Genomic DNA, 19,053 nt, shown 5'->3' with positions numbered 1-19,053 from the left:
GTGCCCTATTCACATGCATGCACCAAAAAATAGTAACAGCTTTAAAAAGTAGACTTCAAATATCAATGGATTAATTGCCTTCCCCCTCATTTCTCCACCCCCCAACCCCCAAGGCAAGAGACCAGGAGCACTGAAATCAGGATAACGGTGCTGCAATGATGCATGTATTGTACTTGGTAAGAATGTGTCACCTTGTAGACAAGATTTCTGAATCTAAGAGTTGATTTTTTGAGGGGTGGTGTGGTGTTTGCTTGGGAGTTTTTGGTTGTTTTGAGTGGGGTTATCACAACACTGCAGAGTACAGTGCTTGTTGGGCCCAGGACTATGTTCAGAGACTTGGCTGCTAATGCAGCATCTTCTCATTTAAAAAACACAAAAGGGATGAGCAGACTCATACAACTGCTTCAGTCAGCTCAACAGAGCAAGGCCTAAGTGTGCACAGGCCGGCTCCCTTAAGAGGACACATTAAAAACACCTACTTTTCAAGACAAACCTTTGTAGGCAGTACTAGGCCTCAAAACTCTAAGCTTTTAGTAACCATAAATATTGAAAAACTAAACCGAGAACTTTCTAGTTGATCATTATCTCATGGTTTTATCTTTATCTTTCTTTCATCCCCTTCAGAACTATCTTCTTTTTTTTCATCAATTGGCAATTTCAAAAAACTTGCCATGATGTAGATAATTCAGTATCAGTCTTCAAAAATAACTTAGCATGAAATTTAAAGCAATAAATTAGTGCTTAAGGAATTAACTTTAAGGTTGTCAAATATAAAAAGTGAATGTATTGAAACAAATACAGAGTAGACAATACTGTGCCTTGCTGGCATACTTAATGCAGAAGTGCATGTTATCATGATCAGGTGTATAATTAGTCTTCTGCTGATCACTACAGTAAAATAATCTGTGTCACAATGGAGAAAAACACATAACCACTTGCAGTCAAAAGGCAAGAAATCCTGTTTATGAAGGCTTCCAATTTACTTCTTATTGGGAAACCTCTGAGATCCTTGAAGACAACTTTGGTGTACACATTTAATCAATGAAACACAACTACTAATAAAATTATGGTTTAGTCCACTTGGCAACAATAGGGTCAAGTGACATGAAAAAAACCTCAGCCCTGTAAATTACTTATTACTCATACTACCAAGTTACTTTTCAGAGAATTTTCACCACAAATTTGTCTGTAGGCTGCAGTTGTTTTCCTAATGCAAATGTAACTTATGAAAAAGAAAAGGGTAGGCCACCAACCGAAAGAAAACATTTATTGAATCAAAGTCAATACTTTCCTTTTAATATCTACAAGCCAACACTGAACTGACTTTATTCAAGAATGAACACAATGTACAAAAAAAGTATGTCTGTTATAAAAATATGTCAATTTCTTTTTTCTGGCTATTGAGCTGAAAACATTTTAACAAGTGCAAGATCGTTTTGGCAAGCAAATTTAAGCTGCTGTTACCAATGGCAAAATTCAAATTATTTTCTGATCATGGTATATTTAAGACTTACCGATAAAGTGGCATTGGAAACGCTGACCCCTAAAAAAATCACTGTGTTGCCGTGTTGCCATGCACCCAGACAACTGAACACCTTCATCATGTGTCGTTATGAATCAGTACCTTCATCAGTGAAGACTAACCCGCTTATCTGGAGCTATTCAACCAGGTAATTGACAGCTACCACAAAAATACAACTCGGGGAAGGCGAACTACCTCCAAGGCCCTGTATTTGGTGTGGTGTTTGTGAGCTGAGAGAAGAGTATGTAGGTTCATACATGTTTAAATCAATCTGACAGCTGTTGCAATGTGAAATCAGAAAAAGTATGGAAAAAGAATAAAGAATAATTTATGACAGCAACCTATATGAACACATGGGTGTTTATGTATAAAAATGGATCTCACTAGGCTCAGTTATGCCTTGTTAGGATGATTTTTTCGCATAAAAATGTAACTCAACCAGGACTGAAATCATTGACTTGTTTCAAACCACCAACAAGGAGAAAAAAGACCATCTACAGAGATAATCTGGAAACAGTGCAATATTAAAATACAATTTTCACAACGTGTGAAAGAAACATGCTTTGGAACCTGAGCAAAAGGCTTTTTACCAACTTGGTAAAAAGTCACCCTGTATGTTGTTTTCACTGGCATCTGTTCTGCCAGATTAGTATGTTGCTCTTAGCAACTTCCATGGCCCCTAAATATTTAGTACACAGAAACTGCCAACTACTTAGAGAGGTCTACTAAACTTTTCAGCTAACATTGCAGGCAGTCTGACATGCTGCTAATGGAAATGACCATACAGCCTAAAATTAAGAAAAACTGTAAAAAGAAAAAGAAGCAGCCAAACATGTTGCTTTTTTTTTTTTTTTAAATAGACTAAAGCGCTTCCACAACACTTAGATACGGTACTACACTGGTTTACAGCCTCGAGGTCAGTTCTTTCAAAATAAATATACTGAACATTTACAACAAATGCCTTATGAATGCAAGCTCTCTCTTTATTATTTCAAGACCAGTTGGATAAAAACTAAAATAAAGACATAACTCTGAAGCAGCTAAGTTACACGTCCTTTTTCAGAAACAGGCATTACTTGGTGCCACAGCAAAATTTTTCACCAGCAACAGTATCATCAGTCCGCAGTAAGCGATTTTTTTTTTTCTGGCACCAAATGGGCCACCATACAAAGCAACCTCACAAAGCATGCGGTCATCTACTCTGCTGATTTTGTATGAAATAATCATTTGTGCTTGCAGGTCCAAGACCTTTCAAAAATGGATACGAACAATGGGCGACTAAAAACATTAATGAAAACTCACTCATTTCTAAATTATGTGAGTGGAGAGAAGACTTAAAAGAATAAAGAGCAACAAAATGCTGTGCATTAGTATTTGTGAGAGATGAGGGAAGCTAAGGTTGGTACTTTCATTTGCCTTAAAACAAACAAGCAAAACCTAAAAATAATCCTAAACAGCTCTATGTCCATGGTACTGGTAGAGGCCAATGTGTGCATGCCACCGAAAGGCACGGTCGGACCAATCTGAAAAATGGCATCATCAGAGCAGAACAGCAACTTTTCACGGGAGTAATCACAAAGGGTGAACAATAAGCCATCAATTCTCTCTTGTCATGAACACAGAAAGCAGTCACCAAGGCAAAAGAGGGGACACAGGAAAGAAGATACAGGAACTCACATAAACCTGGAACACAGAAAACAAATTAAACTGAGTTTTGAACATTTTGAGCAACCATTTGCTTACCATAACATTACTATTCATTGATTTAACACCACACATATTATGACTAACTAAATGGAAAAATTGTTGCAAAATATGGTACTCTAACCATGTTACAAAATACTTCTGTAATCTGCTATACAGCTAACTTTACTTGCAAAGATTTGTAGGCTTAAGAACAGACTGATGCATTCAGGACAATCTTTTGTTCATTACATAAAGAAAAATTAACATATTTACATGATATAGATCTTTTAATAACAAGTGCATTTTAAAATTATGCATCATATGGAACACAGCTATTTATAGGGAGCTAATTATGATATGTGGAAAGATCCTTCCTTACTAATCTAAAACAATGTCTAAAAAGTAGAGTGGAATACTTACTGGAAATATATCCCCAAGGCTATCCTGCCTTTGTATCTACAAGCTGCATCTGAACGTTTGCAGACATGCCACCTCCATAGCCTCCCTTGGACTGCATTTGGTTCTGAATTGAGCTCACCTGGAAACAGAAGGGAAAGTGGGGCAAAGAAAACAAGAAAGTCAGTTAGAAGTGAACTATGTATGGTGTCGTCTTGCTTCCAATTTTCTTTTTGGTTTGGTTTTCAAGTTTTACCATTAAAGCTACATTACTTTTGCATGAGGACATATGCAGCGTAGGCTTGCTGGAATTTTCAGTTCTGCAGGCAGCTCAGCAGGAGAGATGGAAGAACTGGTGCTGATGCAGACGTTTTTCCTCTCTCCCAAAGAAAACTGGCTGATTCAGGCTTTCACTGAGCCACTTGATTACTCAAGAAAATTCATCAAATCTCGTACTGGTGTCCAACTCCATCTGACAAGCTGTAATTTAGCTTGTTATATGGAAAACATTCTTTGCCAAGTATGATAAACCAGTGAAGTTAGCACCATTACATTTAAAATATAATAGAAAATTTAAAAAATATATGGATAATATCTGCAGTACACAGCTAACCTCAGATAACTTTCTAAACCAAACAGGAGCTTTTGGTGTGTGGAAAATGTATCTATTTACGTTAAAGCATGTCCCACTTTATTTAATTGATATTATTCCTTTAACTGGCAGGGCATTCATTTTCTTAAAATCATACTGAGTCTACCAATTTCTCTGAAAACAGCTTATTTTAAGGCATTTTTAGCCTGATGCCAGTAGATAGATTAGATCATCCTTCTCCCCCCGGCATGTGCACATCTCTCCATAGGTTTCATTACTTTTATCAACAAAAAGAAAGAGAATCCATAGACCTTTCCTGCTTGTGTTGCACAAGTCAAAATAATCTTCTCCTCATGCCTGCAGGAAGAAAACTCCAACCTTAAAGGCTTGGCCTTTTTCTGTCTGCACCCCGAGCATAAAAAACAAGTACACAACGAGCGCAAGGTAAAATATGCATTTAAGGCTACATCTTCTGAAACTGAACTTTCAGCAAGAAACCTGTGTCTGCAGTGCACCACTTACAATTACTTCATGTATGCTCCATCACAGAGACCTCAAAGCATCACTAGAAAGCTGAATTAAAACAGCACTGGAGAAACGTGTCTAAGTAGCATGCATGATATTTTCCCCATCTACAAAGGGGAAAGAACCATATTCTTTTCCACAGCAAAGCAAAACATACGCACACATACAGACTGAAGCAGCATAATTCCTTCCTGTTTGCTGTTTCTCAAATTAACATGAAAAAAAGCCTATTTTGGCATCTTTGTCTTCAACAGCATAGCATATTGCAGTGCTTACCAAAAGATCTGAGTTTTTTTTAATGCACTTAAGCAGCACACTACTTTCTACCCTGGTGCTTTCCCCAAGTAAGTGATGCAGCTACAGCGAAACAATACTATGTTCAAATTTTTCTTCAGGGCTAAGTGTTCAGAGGTAATGCTCTAGTGGGTCTGATGCCAGTGACTACAAACTCTGTAAGGAAGTGTGGAGGAAGAGCACAACCACATTCATAGGGTGGTGTTTGAAAACATTCACATTTCACCAAGCTGGTCGTCGTCTTCACTATGCACGTCATGTTAGCCATTGGAACACAAAAGGAATTTGAATGTAACCTTTTTTTTCTTTCAGAAAATATCTAATTTACACGTTAATGTATTCCCCAAAACAATTTAAGGACTGAATCCATTTAATCTGAACAAACCCTACTGCCTCTACTGAAACAAGTAGAAATGTCACCCTCTGGGACACGTCAGCTTCCAGCCTGACAATTTGCCTATACCACTTTAAAACTTTAGAGAAAAGGCTATCAATACAAACTCCAAGGCTAAGGTGTAAGTTTTATGAGTGCTTTTTCTAAAGGTTAGAAAAGTCACTCTGGTATTTGATCACACATATAGGTGTTTTTGCTAGTGGATAAGGAACTATCAATCTAAAATACAGAGGCTGTTGCACCTATGGGAAATGGACTCCAGCAAATTTTAGTTTCAGTGCATGAACAGCTCAGTGGCTATTTTGTATTAAAAACTATATATATGTATGTATTTACATATAATATAAAAAATGTAAAAATATATATTTCTCTCTCATATGAGACATATATAGTGTTAAAAACTGACCAAAATGCAGATCTAAATGATGGGCTTACAAGGTGGTACTCTTTCTGAAGCACCCTCCTTTTGAGGCAGTCTGAGCTACTGCCTTTTTTTTTTTTTTTTCCACAAAGACATTATTGCTTCCCTTTGACGACATACAACAGCATGGTTCTTTTCCCTCTTATGTCTAATTTAGATAGGATAAGGATTCAAAGGTTTTGGAAGGGGAAGCGGATTGCACCAATTAAATATCATACAATCTGCCGTACTGCTTATCTATCTCATTAATCTCTTTCCTTCCTTTTTTTCCCCCTCCCTTTTAGAACAAGGAAATAGCACAGATGGTCCTTGAGAAAAAAGACAAGGAAAAACTACAAAAAGGAAGGAATACATGAAATCAAAGGCTAAATTGAGGAGCATGAAGACAGAAAAATAAAGTGGGAGACTGCCATGTAATACAAAGGTTAAAAAAAAGTAAGAAAGTGGTTGAAATGGAGAAGTAAGAGTTCACAGAGGATTCCTATTGTTTAAGTTCACATTTGACAAGGGAGCAAAGCTCTCAACAGAGAAGGCAAAAAAATTAAGTATTTCAGTAATTAGGTCACTGCTGTACTCAGAAGCATAAATCAAGTACCAACACTGGTGAAAAGAGGCACCGACCAGATAGTGAATGAAGAACCAAATTTATATGGGAAAAAGCTAATGAAGTTGCAAGAGGTCCTCCTAAGGTATTCAGAACAGAGATGGCACAAAGAGGCTCGCAAAGAAGTATAATTTCCATACTGTAAAGTTAAGCAGCAGAAAAAATGGAAACACTGCCATGACCTTGGAGTTTACACTGCGAAGAATGAACAAGGAAACTGTATGTAATATTACCACAGCAATTTACCAAAGAAGAGGCAAGAAAATAGACAATGTTAAAAAACTAGAGATTTGTACTTCTACAGATTATTTTTTGCATACGGTCTCTTTCTATCTGGGATCAGAAACTACCACTGTGGTCACTGATGCAGCACATTATCCAAACTGAAAAAAAAATAAGAGAAAGAGATATCCAGTTATGAGTGTTCAAAATGAAAAAGTCCATGTAGAGACAGTAATGATTAAATGCTATCTGGAGATGAACTAAATATTATGCAAGGCAAAGGTGAGGGCAAGCAGGGGGAAAGACTGAGGTGAAAGAGTGAAGCTTCAGGCAATCACCACAAACCTCCCAAGAGACAGTTCAGCTGTGAGAATGAGAGAGGTTCTCACAGGGGAGACAGCAAACATCTACAAAATAAAAAGCCATGCTTTAAAATAAAAAGACAAAGAAAAACTGATCACTTGCTTATTTCAATTCACAGTGGTTTTAAATATTAATATAGTTTACTGCATTAAATAATTAGCTTTAATTGAATTTTGTCAAATTGAAGCTGTGTTAGTCCATTCAACTTTCATACAGATGTTTTCGTACAAATTACGTCTAAACCATTACCTTGTTTCAGGGAAAACCTAGCGTATTTCTTGTCATTTCCCAGCTTTGCATTTCCCCAACAGCTACCAAGCTGTATATATATATATATATTTTTTTTTTTTTCTGAACTCAATAAGCTGCAAAATAGTTGAAACTACAAGTGACCTCACTTGCCTACATTAAAAGTGACTTTCCTCTACAGCTCTGTTCTCCATTCTGACATCTCTGGCAGAAGTCGTTCTTCCCCTTTGCTAACATCCACCAACTGATAACAAGTTTTTCCTTTATAGGGGATTAATAAAGTCAAGAAGTATTTTTATTCAGTATCTAAATACCACCCTTTTCTCAGATTACAATTGTTGGCCTTACAAATAGATTGGTGTTTCACATAAAATACAGTTGAACTAGACATCTATCCTCATAAGCCTATTTTCAGTATCTGTCTTAGTCTCTGTTTCTCACTTTCAGAGAGAAAAAAACTTATTGCTCCTATCATCTACAGGAAGCCACAAACCCTGCTTGTGACATCATCACTTGCTCTGGAAATAATTCTGAGTGCAAATAGGGTTACAGAATATAGAAAACCTCAGCAAGGCGGCACAAAAATATTTCTATGTACCATAAACCAAGGTAAACTATAATTTCACATAAACCATGTTTAAAATATTTAAAAACATTTAAGAAATCTAGTCTGAGTTATAAGACACATTTAAAATATTGTTTTCTCTGATGTACTCTAATGTATGTCAAAATATAGCTCTGTATTAGTTCACACGTGCCATCAGAACAAATTTTTCAAAGGTATTCTACATACAGCCTTCACAATTTATACAACATGCGCTATATATTGTCAATAACCACAGGAATGTCTTATATGGGTTTCCGTAACCTGGAATGCAAGTAGCTAAGGTTTGGAATTAAGACACTGGCAGGTTATTCTACAGTTTTACACTGCAGAGCCCCAGTCTTGTAACTCAGTGGAGAATCAGTCTTTTTTGTGCTAGTTATACAATATATATTCACAATGAGCCTGTACCCTAAAATGAAATATTCTTCATCCACAGATGCTTACCGAATTCATTCCACTGAATAGGTCTCCTGATCCTACATGAGCTGTGTGAACAAAGTTCGTTGGCTCCCCGATCATGCTTCGGTCAATGCGCCGTCGTCTTTTCTGGAAGGAAGGTAAAGAAGCCAATCATTTAAAAGGCAAGAACAGTATGTTATAAATATATATATAATTTATATATTATATATATATACACACATATATATATAAATGCTGAAGTTGACTATCGTTAGGATATTTCATATGCTGTAAGGTATTTTCATAGAATCACAAAGCAGAATCCAAATTCCTGGGTTAACCAAGACACTGGTAATGCAGTCCTTTGTTTTTACTCAGATGATCTACAGCAGATTAGACCCTCACTGATACCTCTCCTAAACATTTAGGTCAACAAAATATTTGTAAATAACCTAAACCGATTCTACTGTTTATTAACCAACATTTCATACTGCAGCCTCTGACCATATTTGTATTTAAAACCATGTTGTGATACATCAAATTTGATGTTTAGTCATTCAAAATGAGAATTAATGATCAAAGAGCATTGAGTAGATGAAGCAGCTAACTTGCATAATTTCTGAGCTGCATGCCATGGGAACTTATGTCAGGGTTTCTAATACACTTCACGGGGATGTCCAGAACAATGCCTTGATCAGGGTTAGTCACAGCCGTATCCTGAATGAACCCCGTGCACTCAGATAACTTCACTCTGCGTGGCTGTGGAGTGTGATCTGTAGGAGTGTAGTGTGACAGTGAGGCGGGATGCCAGATCGCACCCTAAAGGTATGCTGATTCCAGTACTCTGAGGCTGAAGGCAAGAAGAGCTGTAACCTCTGCCTCCCCTTTCTCAGAGTCACGGCTGCAACTTTTTAATGTAATAATACGCAAGTAAGAAGTTAGAAGCAGTAAGGACTTCCTCTAATTAAACCTGTTTTGGATGTCTGCCTCCAGCTGAATATAGTATCTAAAGAAAAGAAAAAGAAAAAAAAAGAACACAAAAGCCTGTCCTCATTTCTTACGCCACAACCAGCAAGATTAAGCAGAGCAAACCATGCAGCATGCAGCCGCCCCATGCCTGTATCCTGTATTTAAAAAAACAAAAACAAAAAGCCACAAAGCACAAAACGAGTATTTCCATTTGAGGTATGTTGAACAAAATACAGTGCAATAGCTAAGAAACTGCTTAAGCCCAATTAAAAGCTTCCCATTCCTTTAAAGTCCATTCAGCCTCATTTTAAAGGGATGTCCACTCCTAACCTGCAGTTGGATCCTACGACCATCCAAACCCAAGACATGAAGGTGCATGCCTTATGAGTGGGCTAGCTGCTACTGAAATGCACCTACAGATTAAATCTCCATGAATCAGAGCCCACAGTTATGAGCCAGCAAGCACGAAACACTTTTAATCCTTTCCTGCACTTTTTCCCTACTACTGAAAACAAGTGTTAGGAGGTTTCAGGGTACCTGAAGGGTATTGTATTAAGGGCCACGGGGTGTGCAGAGAACAAAACGTAAAACACTCCCATAAAAATAGCAAAACAAAACAACCTGTTCTATGCCAAAACTGTTGGTGAATTTTCTACTCCCAAGGAATTTGAAAAGACCAACCAAATAAAATAATCCTAACTATTAAAACATTTTCATGCAGTTTAAGGGCTTTCAAGGGGAAAGCGGTTACAGAAATCGATTGAGATGTCCCAGGTACAGAAAACATTGGTATTACTTCACAGAGCCATAAACAGCCACAACAGAATCTATCACAATGCCCCACCACCAACCGTGTCCCGTGTGTTAGTATTTCAGTCTGGAAACCAAACTCACGGACACATACAGCACACTACTTCTTAAATAATGCATGACATGAGCTTGTAAAAGTATGCGTGACTACCTTGGTGGGGAGAGATCTCACACCAGGCTTATATTTTCACTGGATGAGAACTGCTGATCTAACACCATCAGGGTTAGGAGCATCCCCACCAGGTGTAACGGGTAAACGGTGTTAGTTGCGAATTGCTGGATCGTGGCACATTGGTACTCTGACACAGAAAGCGTCTCTCAAGCCCCACATGCACTCCACCAGTTAGAACACTTAACGTTACTTCAGGTCTATAGCAGGTGCCCGCCTTCAGCTTTAAAAAACAAACAAAACCAGAAAGCCAGAGTCACAGTCATTTGCATGTCGAAACAGTATATCCAGGATTTCTTGGTTTTAGCAGTTTTGAAATGCTGGGCTCTGAGGCAGACCAAACAAGAACAAATCTCAGAAGCTTTTGAATTTTTGTTTTGTTTTGGGTGTGTGGTGAACAAACAAAACCCTTTCTTTGGGCAACTCATTTTCCCTTTTTACTTGTTGCAAAGCATACAGGCATTCCAGTAACATTAAGGAGTGCTGGATCGTATGAATGGCCTTAAATGATTCTGCACTAATCTCCAGCTAGTGAACCAGTAACCAGTAGTTGAAGTGAACTGCCATCAAACCCTGATTCTTAAGCAAGTTTCTTATCAGAGGCCATCAGCCACCAGTTACACCCTGGCATATGCCCACTGATGAGATCTCCTTGAAGCAATGGAACAATATTTAAATGCTCTGCTCCATTCAGACCATGAAGCAGTTCACTCTAAAAGCAAATAAAATGGTGGTTTTTTTTTTTTTTTTTCCTGCAGGAGCACTCAGTTTGCATGTATAGTAATGTTTGAACTTGGATCATGAACATACTTTTGAAGCAACTTTGCCGGTCCAAATTTACCATGCTTCAATTTTAATCTCTGCGTGATCCTGGCATGCATAAATTGCACTTCATTTGCATGGAGCTGAACTGGAATCCCAGCTGAGGCACTCCAACTGCTACTGGACATCTCGGTCAGAGAACAGGCAAGCCGGTCTAAAGCAGACCCCAAAAGGCATCTCATGTTTGTCTTGGTTCCTCAACACCGTTTTGCTTTACAACACTGCTCCTGTTGAGCGCAGTTTCTGTAGACACGGCCTCAGTACTGAATCAACTGGTGAGCAGAGGAGAAGGGACATGGGTAGCACTGTTAAAAGTCACCACTTTTCAAAGGACCTAACACAGGAGACAGGAGTAGGGAAGCATCCTTGGAAAGGTTACGTGACTCTGACAGAGGACACCATGAAGACTAGCTTTGCCCGGATTTTACCGTGGAGTTGTATCTTCTGGGGCCCTGCACCTGTAAGAATACATGTAGTACCACTCCTTGGACACACAGATTGATTCCCCAGTAAATTCAGTATATTTAATCTGAAAGGAGCTGAGAGAAAGCACATTCATCTTTCACTTAAATGAATAGCACGATTATGCTCTCTTCCCTCCGTGTACTATTTATGCCTATTCTGTGCTTGTTTCTAGTGCAAGTCATCTGCCTCAGCTGATAAAGTGCAGCCAAAACAAATTCCACTCATCCGTGCCCCAAACTCCATACAGCAAAATACCATAAATCATTAACGTTCATATACACACACACACCACTAATCATTTTAATAATGAGATCTGACTGACTATAAAACTCATCTATAAAACAACTGTGGATGTGTACAACGTTAGCGCAAAGGACTTCATCGTCTGTGCCATATTCACACCATCTAAAAGCTTGTTTTAAAATAATATGTTTCTGACCTAACATGCACGTGTGCTAACTCTGACAACCTAGCTGCAACAACACCCTATTTCCTGTTCCTGTGTTTCCTGCGGATGGATGTTTTCTTGGGAAATCATTATGATTAACTAACTTGCTAAGTGTCTGTTATCTTTCTTTTTAGCGTGGGTCAAGTTACTAAAAGATTTTCTATCAAAGGCCAAAGAAAGTTTAAAATCTAAATTACAGTATTTGATGTTTTGGCTTGCCTTGTCCCGGTGCATCCAATTCCCTGTTTACTAAGGGGTGATGGCACGGCAAGGAGCTCAGCAGAGGTGAGGTGAGAGGAAAAGATTTGCAGAGGGATCCTGGAAGTGGAATATGAAATTCCGTAATTTAATGGCTTAGCTCAATTTGTTTCTTTGACAAAATTCTGCAGAATTTGGATTGCAAAGCACATACCAGGTAATCTTTACCCCACAGAAAGAATAAAATCATCTTTAAAAAAGTTTAAGAGATGCAGGTTTGCGTGTTAAATGTTTGAGAGGAACAGAAGCAGTTTGAGGACCCGTCTGTCTCTGAAGCTTTGCTCTAAACACATACACTGCATAACCTGAAATGGGAACACATTCAGTTACCATAGTAATGAAGTAAAGAATTGATGTCTCTTCTATTCTTAAGCTGTGAGCGATGCTTTACACCCACATAAGGTAGCACCTCTTTTGAAGTACAAGATTAGAATTGAGAAAGCCACCAATGGTTGCTTTACAAGAAATTATATTAACCCTGCAAGCTTCTAGAAACTTTTGATAAACTTTTAAAAACTTTTGTTTGAAAGTTATGAATCACCTAACTGAAATACCTTTTTAATAGTTGAAAAAAACTTACTGCTAGAAACTAATTTTTTTTTTTAAAAAAACAACTAGTTGCCACTGATGAACCGAGGCATGTAAAATTTCCTTTTTATTCCCCTTTCCTTTCAGTTTGAAGAGAAGCGATCTTTTCTGACTATCTCCAAATTTTGTCCAGAAGTTGGGCTGCATTTCTCTAACTCAAGCCAATTCACGGTACAGCAACAATTCTAGACAAGTTCTTTGCCTCTATGTGTGCATGCACACACACGCAAAAAAAATTAAATTTCAGAATTTTTTCTCCTTTGCAGTTACGTACACCTGGCTACCCTTCCTGACAGGCCCTTTCAACAAACACACACACACACACAAAACACTTTAGCAGGCTGATAATTATTTTCCTGGAAGCTGGAAGTCACACGTGAAGTCAAACAGACCAACATACAAAGATAGCCCAGTCAACGCAAGCACCAGCCTACACACACAGGGGATCAAGAGCAAAGAAACCTCTTGTTTAGCTGGCAGAAGATCGGGTTCTGCATAACCTACATCAGATTTTTTGAAGGCATCAAAGAGATACAAATCCCAAATCCAAATATGAGTGAAATATAAGTGATGCACAGGGCTTCCGTGGATCACACAGCACAACACAAATGCCTTTGTTGATTTGACCTGCACAAGCCTCCATCTCAGACCCTGTCAGTGATATTGTGGGAGCAGATTTGGACTATGATCTTCAATATATATATGCAATACATTTTATTGCATGTAATTAAAATGCTACATCATACTTTATCAAAGCATACATTATACAGATTGATAATGCATCATATATTGCGTATCAAGGCATTTTTTCTGTAATTTAACATTTTTCTGTGCTCCAAAAAAAGTAGCACACAATAAACTGAATTTGAAAGGGAACAGCATTTTGATCTACATAGTCTAATCTTGTGTGTCACATCTCCAGCCATATCCAAATCAATATGAAGCAATCCATATACAAAACGGCAAGTGATGCACCTTTGTTTTTCGTGACACAGTTCTTTTTGTCTTTCATTCCATCTAATTATTGGCAGACAAACAACTTGGGCCAAATTTGTCATCGTTTCCGCAGATTGCACAAGATGATCTCTATTATCCTTCATGACAATCTGTTATTTTGGCTTCTCTGTTAAGAAGCAACATTGCAACATCATGCCTGCACTTTTATCGTCTTCTTTTCTGAATAAAATGAGAAACATCTTTTAACTTCAAAACAGCCTTGATACATAATCAGGCAACCTCCCCCCCCCACCACCAACAAAACAAAACCCACCACGTTTTGGCGCCTCATCTGACGCAAAGTAAAAATGCCAGCTTCTTGAGATTCATTTCCCAGTGCTTTATTAGTCTCTCCTCTAATTTTAGACTATTTTTGAAAAAATAATTCCTTAAAAGGAATTCCTTAAATCGAGGTATTCATAACATTACGTATTAGAGTGGGATGTCCTAGCAGCATACGATGCTTGAGTGGGTCACGTTCACCTGCCAGGGTGGCTTGCACTGAGTCAGCAATGCTCAGTGGTGGCTTGCAGGCTCAGGAACCTAGCTAAAACAAAACAAAAAAGTTTTTCCCTTTTCTTAAATGACTACCGTCATAAAATAAGCTTATCTCTCTTGGCAAGAAGGTAACAATTCCTCTTTGAAGCCAAGATCAAGACTTAATAAATTTACTTCCTGACTCCCTACTGGGAAACTTTCCCTGGTGAACAGAGAAATGAATGATCCAGCTGGAGGCTGGAGGGCTCCTTTGCAGAATGAGTTTCTGTGGTCAGAGAATGACCACTTGCATTTATTACTCCACAAATTTTGCTCTTTTCAAAGCAAAAAGACAACTGAAAATGCAGGCGTTAGAAAGTTGCACAGATTTTAAACCTGTCTCCATAACATGAGGATCATTTCTTCAGACTGCTCCATCACTGCCATCTCAGTGATTACAATGGAATCCCCTAATACAGTAGGAAGCAATTTACCCTCCACTACAGCTCTTTACGAGCTTGGCTTTTAAGTAACAGCAGGGTAATTTGAACATGATGAACCATAATCATTTTTACCCACATCTTCAAATCCATGCCACACTAACGGATTTATAGATAATGCATCTTTCCATAATGAAACAATCCTAATCCCAAACTTTACTAAAATAAAGTAAAATAAACTAAAATAAATCCCAATGCAGCCTCCACAACTGCCATGGTAGGTATGAGAAACACAGGCAAGGAACATGCTGCTAGCTCTCCTCTCTACCTGACCAGTGTGTTTGTTCTCATGACTAGGAGCTGGTTTACACAGAAATCCCACGCCGCACGGACGGGCTATCATGACAGTGATAGGAAAGAATGCAACTTGCTAAACTGTTTTTGAAATAGGAACTATCAGATCTAGAGGGGGGGCAGAGCTATCGTGCTTGACCTTCTGCCACAAGTAGCCCTCAAATGGCAATAGTTTTTTGTGAGTTTCTGTTACCAATCATACTAGTGTTAACTTCAGGCTAACCCAATGCAGAAAGCAAGCTTTTAATCTGTTAATTTGCTCTCTGGGATCGTGCACAGCAATCAAGATATGAGTTTCAAAACATCTCCCTGAAGACAAAGCGATCTATTAAAGTTTTCAATGAGACAACTCTTTTGAAACAGAGCTGTATCCTAGCTTTGTATTCCAGAGCTCAGCTGAAACTTCAAAAGCAAAACTAACCAAAGATAAAGCTAAGATAGAAAACCAAGAAAAGGATTTAATCAGAGACAAGCTAGTCAATCATTTCAAGACAGGGAATTTGGTCTCCTAGAGGAGAAACTGAAAGAGCGAAAACACCCTCCATTTTCTTTTCCTCCTTTGATCTCTCCTGCTCTATGTATTTGCTCTGAAGAGAGTGCCAACAGCGCAAGCAGTGGGGTCCCTATTCACAGGAAGAGCGAGGTACTCTCTCGGAACAGGCAGTATCAGATCACCGTGTAGAGGTGGCTTTCTGCCCTCCCACACACATGCTGTTCTGCTCCCAGAATAGCCGGCCGCGCGCAGGACGGCCGCGTCCACCGGCACGAAGAGCACAGCACAGCCCTACCAGCCACAGCGGGGTCAGGCGTGAGAGCAGCGTGGGGGCTTCTGCTTCTCAAAACAAGCTGTGGCTTGAGTGGTGTGTCTGAGCTCCGAATACCGCCCCATCAAAATTAGATAGACAGGTCTGAAGAGTGTTCCAATGTTCAAATGCCTCATAACAGTTCTCCTTCCATAGAGGCAAAACAAAGAAGTTAACCAAGATAATATGCAAAATAAATTAAAATGCCAACCAATCCCTTCAAATCACTGTATTTCAGTGATAGATTTCTTCTAAAGCAGTAACATTTAGGATCTAAGCCCAGCATACCAATGCCCTGAGTACCAAGATCTTCATCAACTGCAAAACTCCAAAGCTGTTACCATTACTAACAGATTTTTCTCGGTCACTTATATTGACATTTTCTAGCAGATTACTTAGAGAGTCTTGATTGCTTACATATCCTAGAAACTATGCTTTCTGTCAGACTAGAAGCAAGAAGAAAATCAGCTGAGGTTTTCACGACAGTTCTTGAGCAACAGAGATAAGCAGGAGGCCTCCAGCACACTCAGCTTTCATCAGGTTTTCTGAAAATCCAAGATGCTGCCTGACTCCTCTAGCTAAAGGAGAGTTAGGAAATTGAGACAAAAGGTTGAAATGAGAGATTTCTTTAAATAGTTTAAGCTGCTTTCTTTAGCAAATTGAATGTATTTACCACCTCCTTGAGTCTTTTGAAGTGTGCGCTTTCTGATCTGTTTACACAATATTCTCATATTATACTGGTGTTAGTCATCAGATGACAAAACTGGCAATTGTAGCCTATGTTTTCTAAATAAACAGGAAAATTTGCCAGATTAGGTCAAATGACTCTGAAAGACAATAGGTCTTTCAAGAAACATGTTTAGCTCTCACATTAAAGGGAACTCGTTTTATTCCAGAAGCTTAGACCAACTTTAAGTGATACAGTAAATGAGAATCCATTACTTGATACAGATAGTAAGCACTTTCCTTTTCAAAATACACATTGCCACAATTTGAAGATGACATTTATAATTTGTCTGCCACATTTTACCAACTTCTTTCCAGTAAGTTTATTTTCATTGTTTAGTGATTAATGCCTTTTTAACGTAATCAATAAAAAACAGTCACCTGTGATAATACTGTTTTTCTACTACAGCAAACATCCTTCTTCAACATCTTTAGACAGACTATGCTGTCTGAGGGCAGAGTAGCAGGCCGTTCATCAGCTGTATGAACAGCAGGACGTAATGCAAAGAACAAGCCAGTCAAGATACTGGCTTGTGGCATCTCAATAAAAATCAGATCTTTGCATATAAAATGCACTCTTCTCGTGCAGTTGCCAGGTGGCATAACTTCCAGCATGTCAGCTGTTGCTTGGAACAAGTGCTTATTACCACCCCACAGCTGGAAACAAATTTTATCTCTGCAGCTTTTGGAGTGAATCCAGAACTGTGACACAGGTGAGGGACAAAAATTCTGCAGCATGTGGCGCACAAGGAGAGACTGAAAGAGTGGGTTTGTTCATCCACAAGGAGTGACATCTGCTTGTGGTTTTTATTGGTCTTCCACCACGTGAAGGGATGGTAAAGAAAGACAGATTTAGAGCTGCGCAGTGACAGATGCAACGACCTGAAGTTCCAACATAGCAAATTCTGGCAAAAGTTAAAAATAAATAAATAAATTCATTGCTAGGTAGTGGTCAAACTCTGGAACAGGAACCCAAGGAATGTGAATGTCCATCCTGGGAGATCTCCAGGACTCAGCTGGCCATGGCCCTGAGAAAGCTGGTCCAGCTGGCTCTGCTCCGAGTGGGGGCTCCCACTAGACAGCATCGAGAGGTCCCTTCCCACCTAGATTGTTCCCCAAGTCTCTAAATTCACATGGTGGTGGAGAGAGAGAATATAGACCAATACAGTGAGCTGGAATTGACTTTGTTGTAACACAGATGTGGTATATTCTCCCCAGTGATCAAAATCAGAACATTAATAACGAGAGGTAGATTAAACAAATGATGTAAAGATACACCACAATATAAGCTCTCTGCATATTTTTCATAGCCTCTTAAAACAACAGATCCCAGAGTCCTGATAACAACACACCGAGACATGCATCATGTTAAGCCCTCTCTCCTTTCACTTGCTGACCATTTCCAAAAAGAACACAGGAAATATTTAAAAGGTGACCTGGCACGATGAGAGTTGCAGCTTTCCAGAGGAAATGTGTCAGGACTTGCAACACGAAGCCCCTCCTGTTCAGCCAAAGGAGCATCACCCCCACCAACCAGAACACAAACAAAAGCTTCGGGTGTCCTTAAATATGCTGCGTATTGAAATTCCTTTGTTATGAAGTTGTATTTCACGCTTGCAAATCCTGAGAATTTCTACAGATAGCTGTCTAATTTAAGCAAGTTTGTTATGTCCTCTGCATCCAGGTGTCTGCATGTATTTGCATCTATACAGAAGCATACACAATGCATTAGATTACATACATTACATTACATACAAGCCTTCTGTACTCCTATGTACACTTACCTCTGTATGATCTTCTAAATCTGAATTATATGTACATACCAAACTCCATTAAAGAAAAATATAAGAGAAAACAAACTGAAATATTGCTTCTGAACAGGTAATAGCCACTGCCAGATACAGGATCCTCAGTCACACTCTGAATACAAAACCAATCGCTTTCCAAGTCTAACGCTTTATCTGGAGCAGCTAGTTGAAACACCTGCCTCTGTGAAAGTGACAGCCCTAAACACACTGCAATATGTGCTCGCAAGCAGCACTCGTGTACTGCACATTGTGATCCACCTTTGACTATGACGAGCTGGGGCACGTGGTATTCTCAGAAAGCCTCTGAACCCAGCTCCTAGTAATGCCACGACAAGGAGAAAGCGGATCTTCTGGAGTTATGGCACTGATACTTCTTTTAGTGGTAAGACTCATGGGTGGAAGCTTTAGTACTTGTGCCGCAGTCACAAGTCACAAACAAAGCCACAATACTTAATAACAATATCCTTAAGAATCAACACCCACAAACATAGCAAATTCATCAGCTTTGTGAATGTCAACCCCTAACCTCGACAATAGTTTGCCCAAAAATCAGCACCTTCTTGTTCGAATATATACATATTCAATGAAAGACCTAAGTAGTCACGTGGTTTTCTAGGGGATTACTGTGCTTCTTACAACAGTGATG

The 19,053-nt window shown here is 38.9% G+C and overlaps 1 protein-coding gene across 12 annotated transcripts in view; it reads right to left on the bottom strand.

The window, feature by feature from the left end:
* Positions 1-1,250: 1,250 nt before the first annotated feature.
* The window catches only part of CDC42SE2 (CDC42 small effector 2), a 79,067-nt gene continuing 61,264 nt past the window's right edge, over positions 1,251-19,053 (bottom strand). For all 12 annotated transcript variants that reach the window (XM_066987830.1, XM_066987834.1, XM_066987837.1 and 9 more), the window contains 3 exons: positions 8,320-8,421; positions 3,629-3,746; positions 1,251-3,205 (listed from right to left, as the gene is read on the bottom strand). In XM_066987830.1, the coding sequence (XP_066843931.1) occupies positions 3,648-3,746; positions 8,320-8,421 (201 nt within the window). In that variant the 3' untranslated portion in view covers positions 1,251-3,205; positions 3,629-3,647. The remainder of the gene's footprint in view (positions 3,206-3,628; positions 3,747-8,319; positions 8,422-19,053) is intronic.

The sequence above is a fragment of the Anser cygnoides genome, chromosome Z, assembly GCF_040182565.1.
Source record: "Anser cygnoides isolate HZ-2024a breed goose chromosome Z, Taihu_goose_T2T_genome, whole genome shotgun sequence".
NCBI lineage: Eukaryota > Metazoa > Chordata > Aves > Anseriformes > Anatidae > Anser > Anser cygnoides.
Note: the sequence above shows the minus strand (reverse complement) of the source record. Positions and strands in the feature narration are given on the sequence as shown.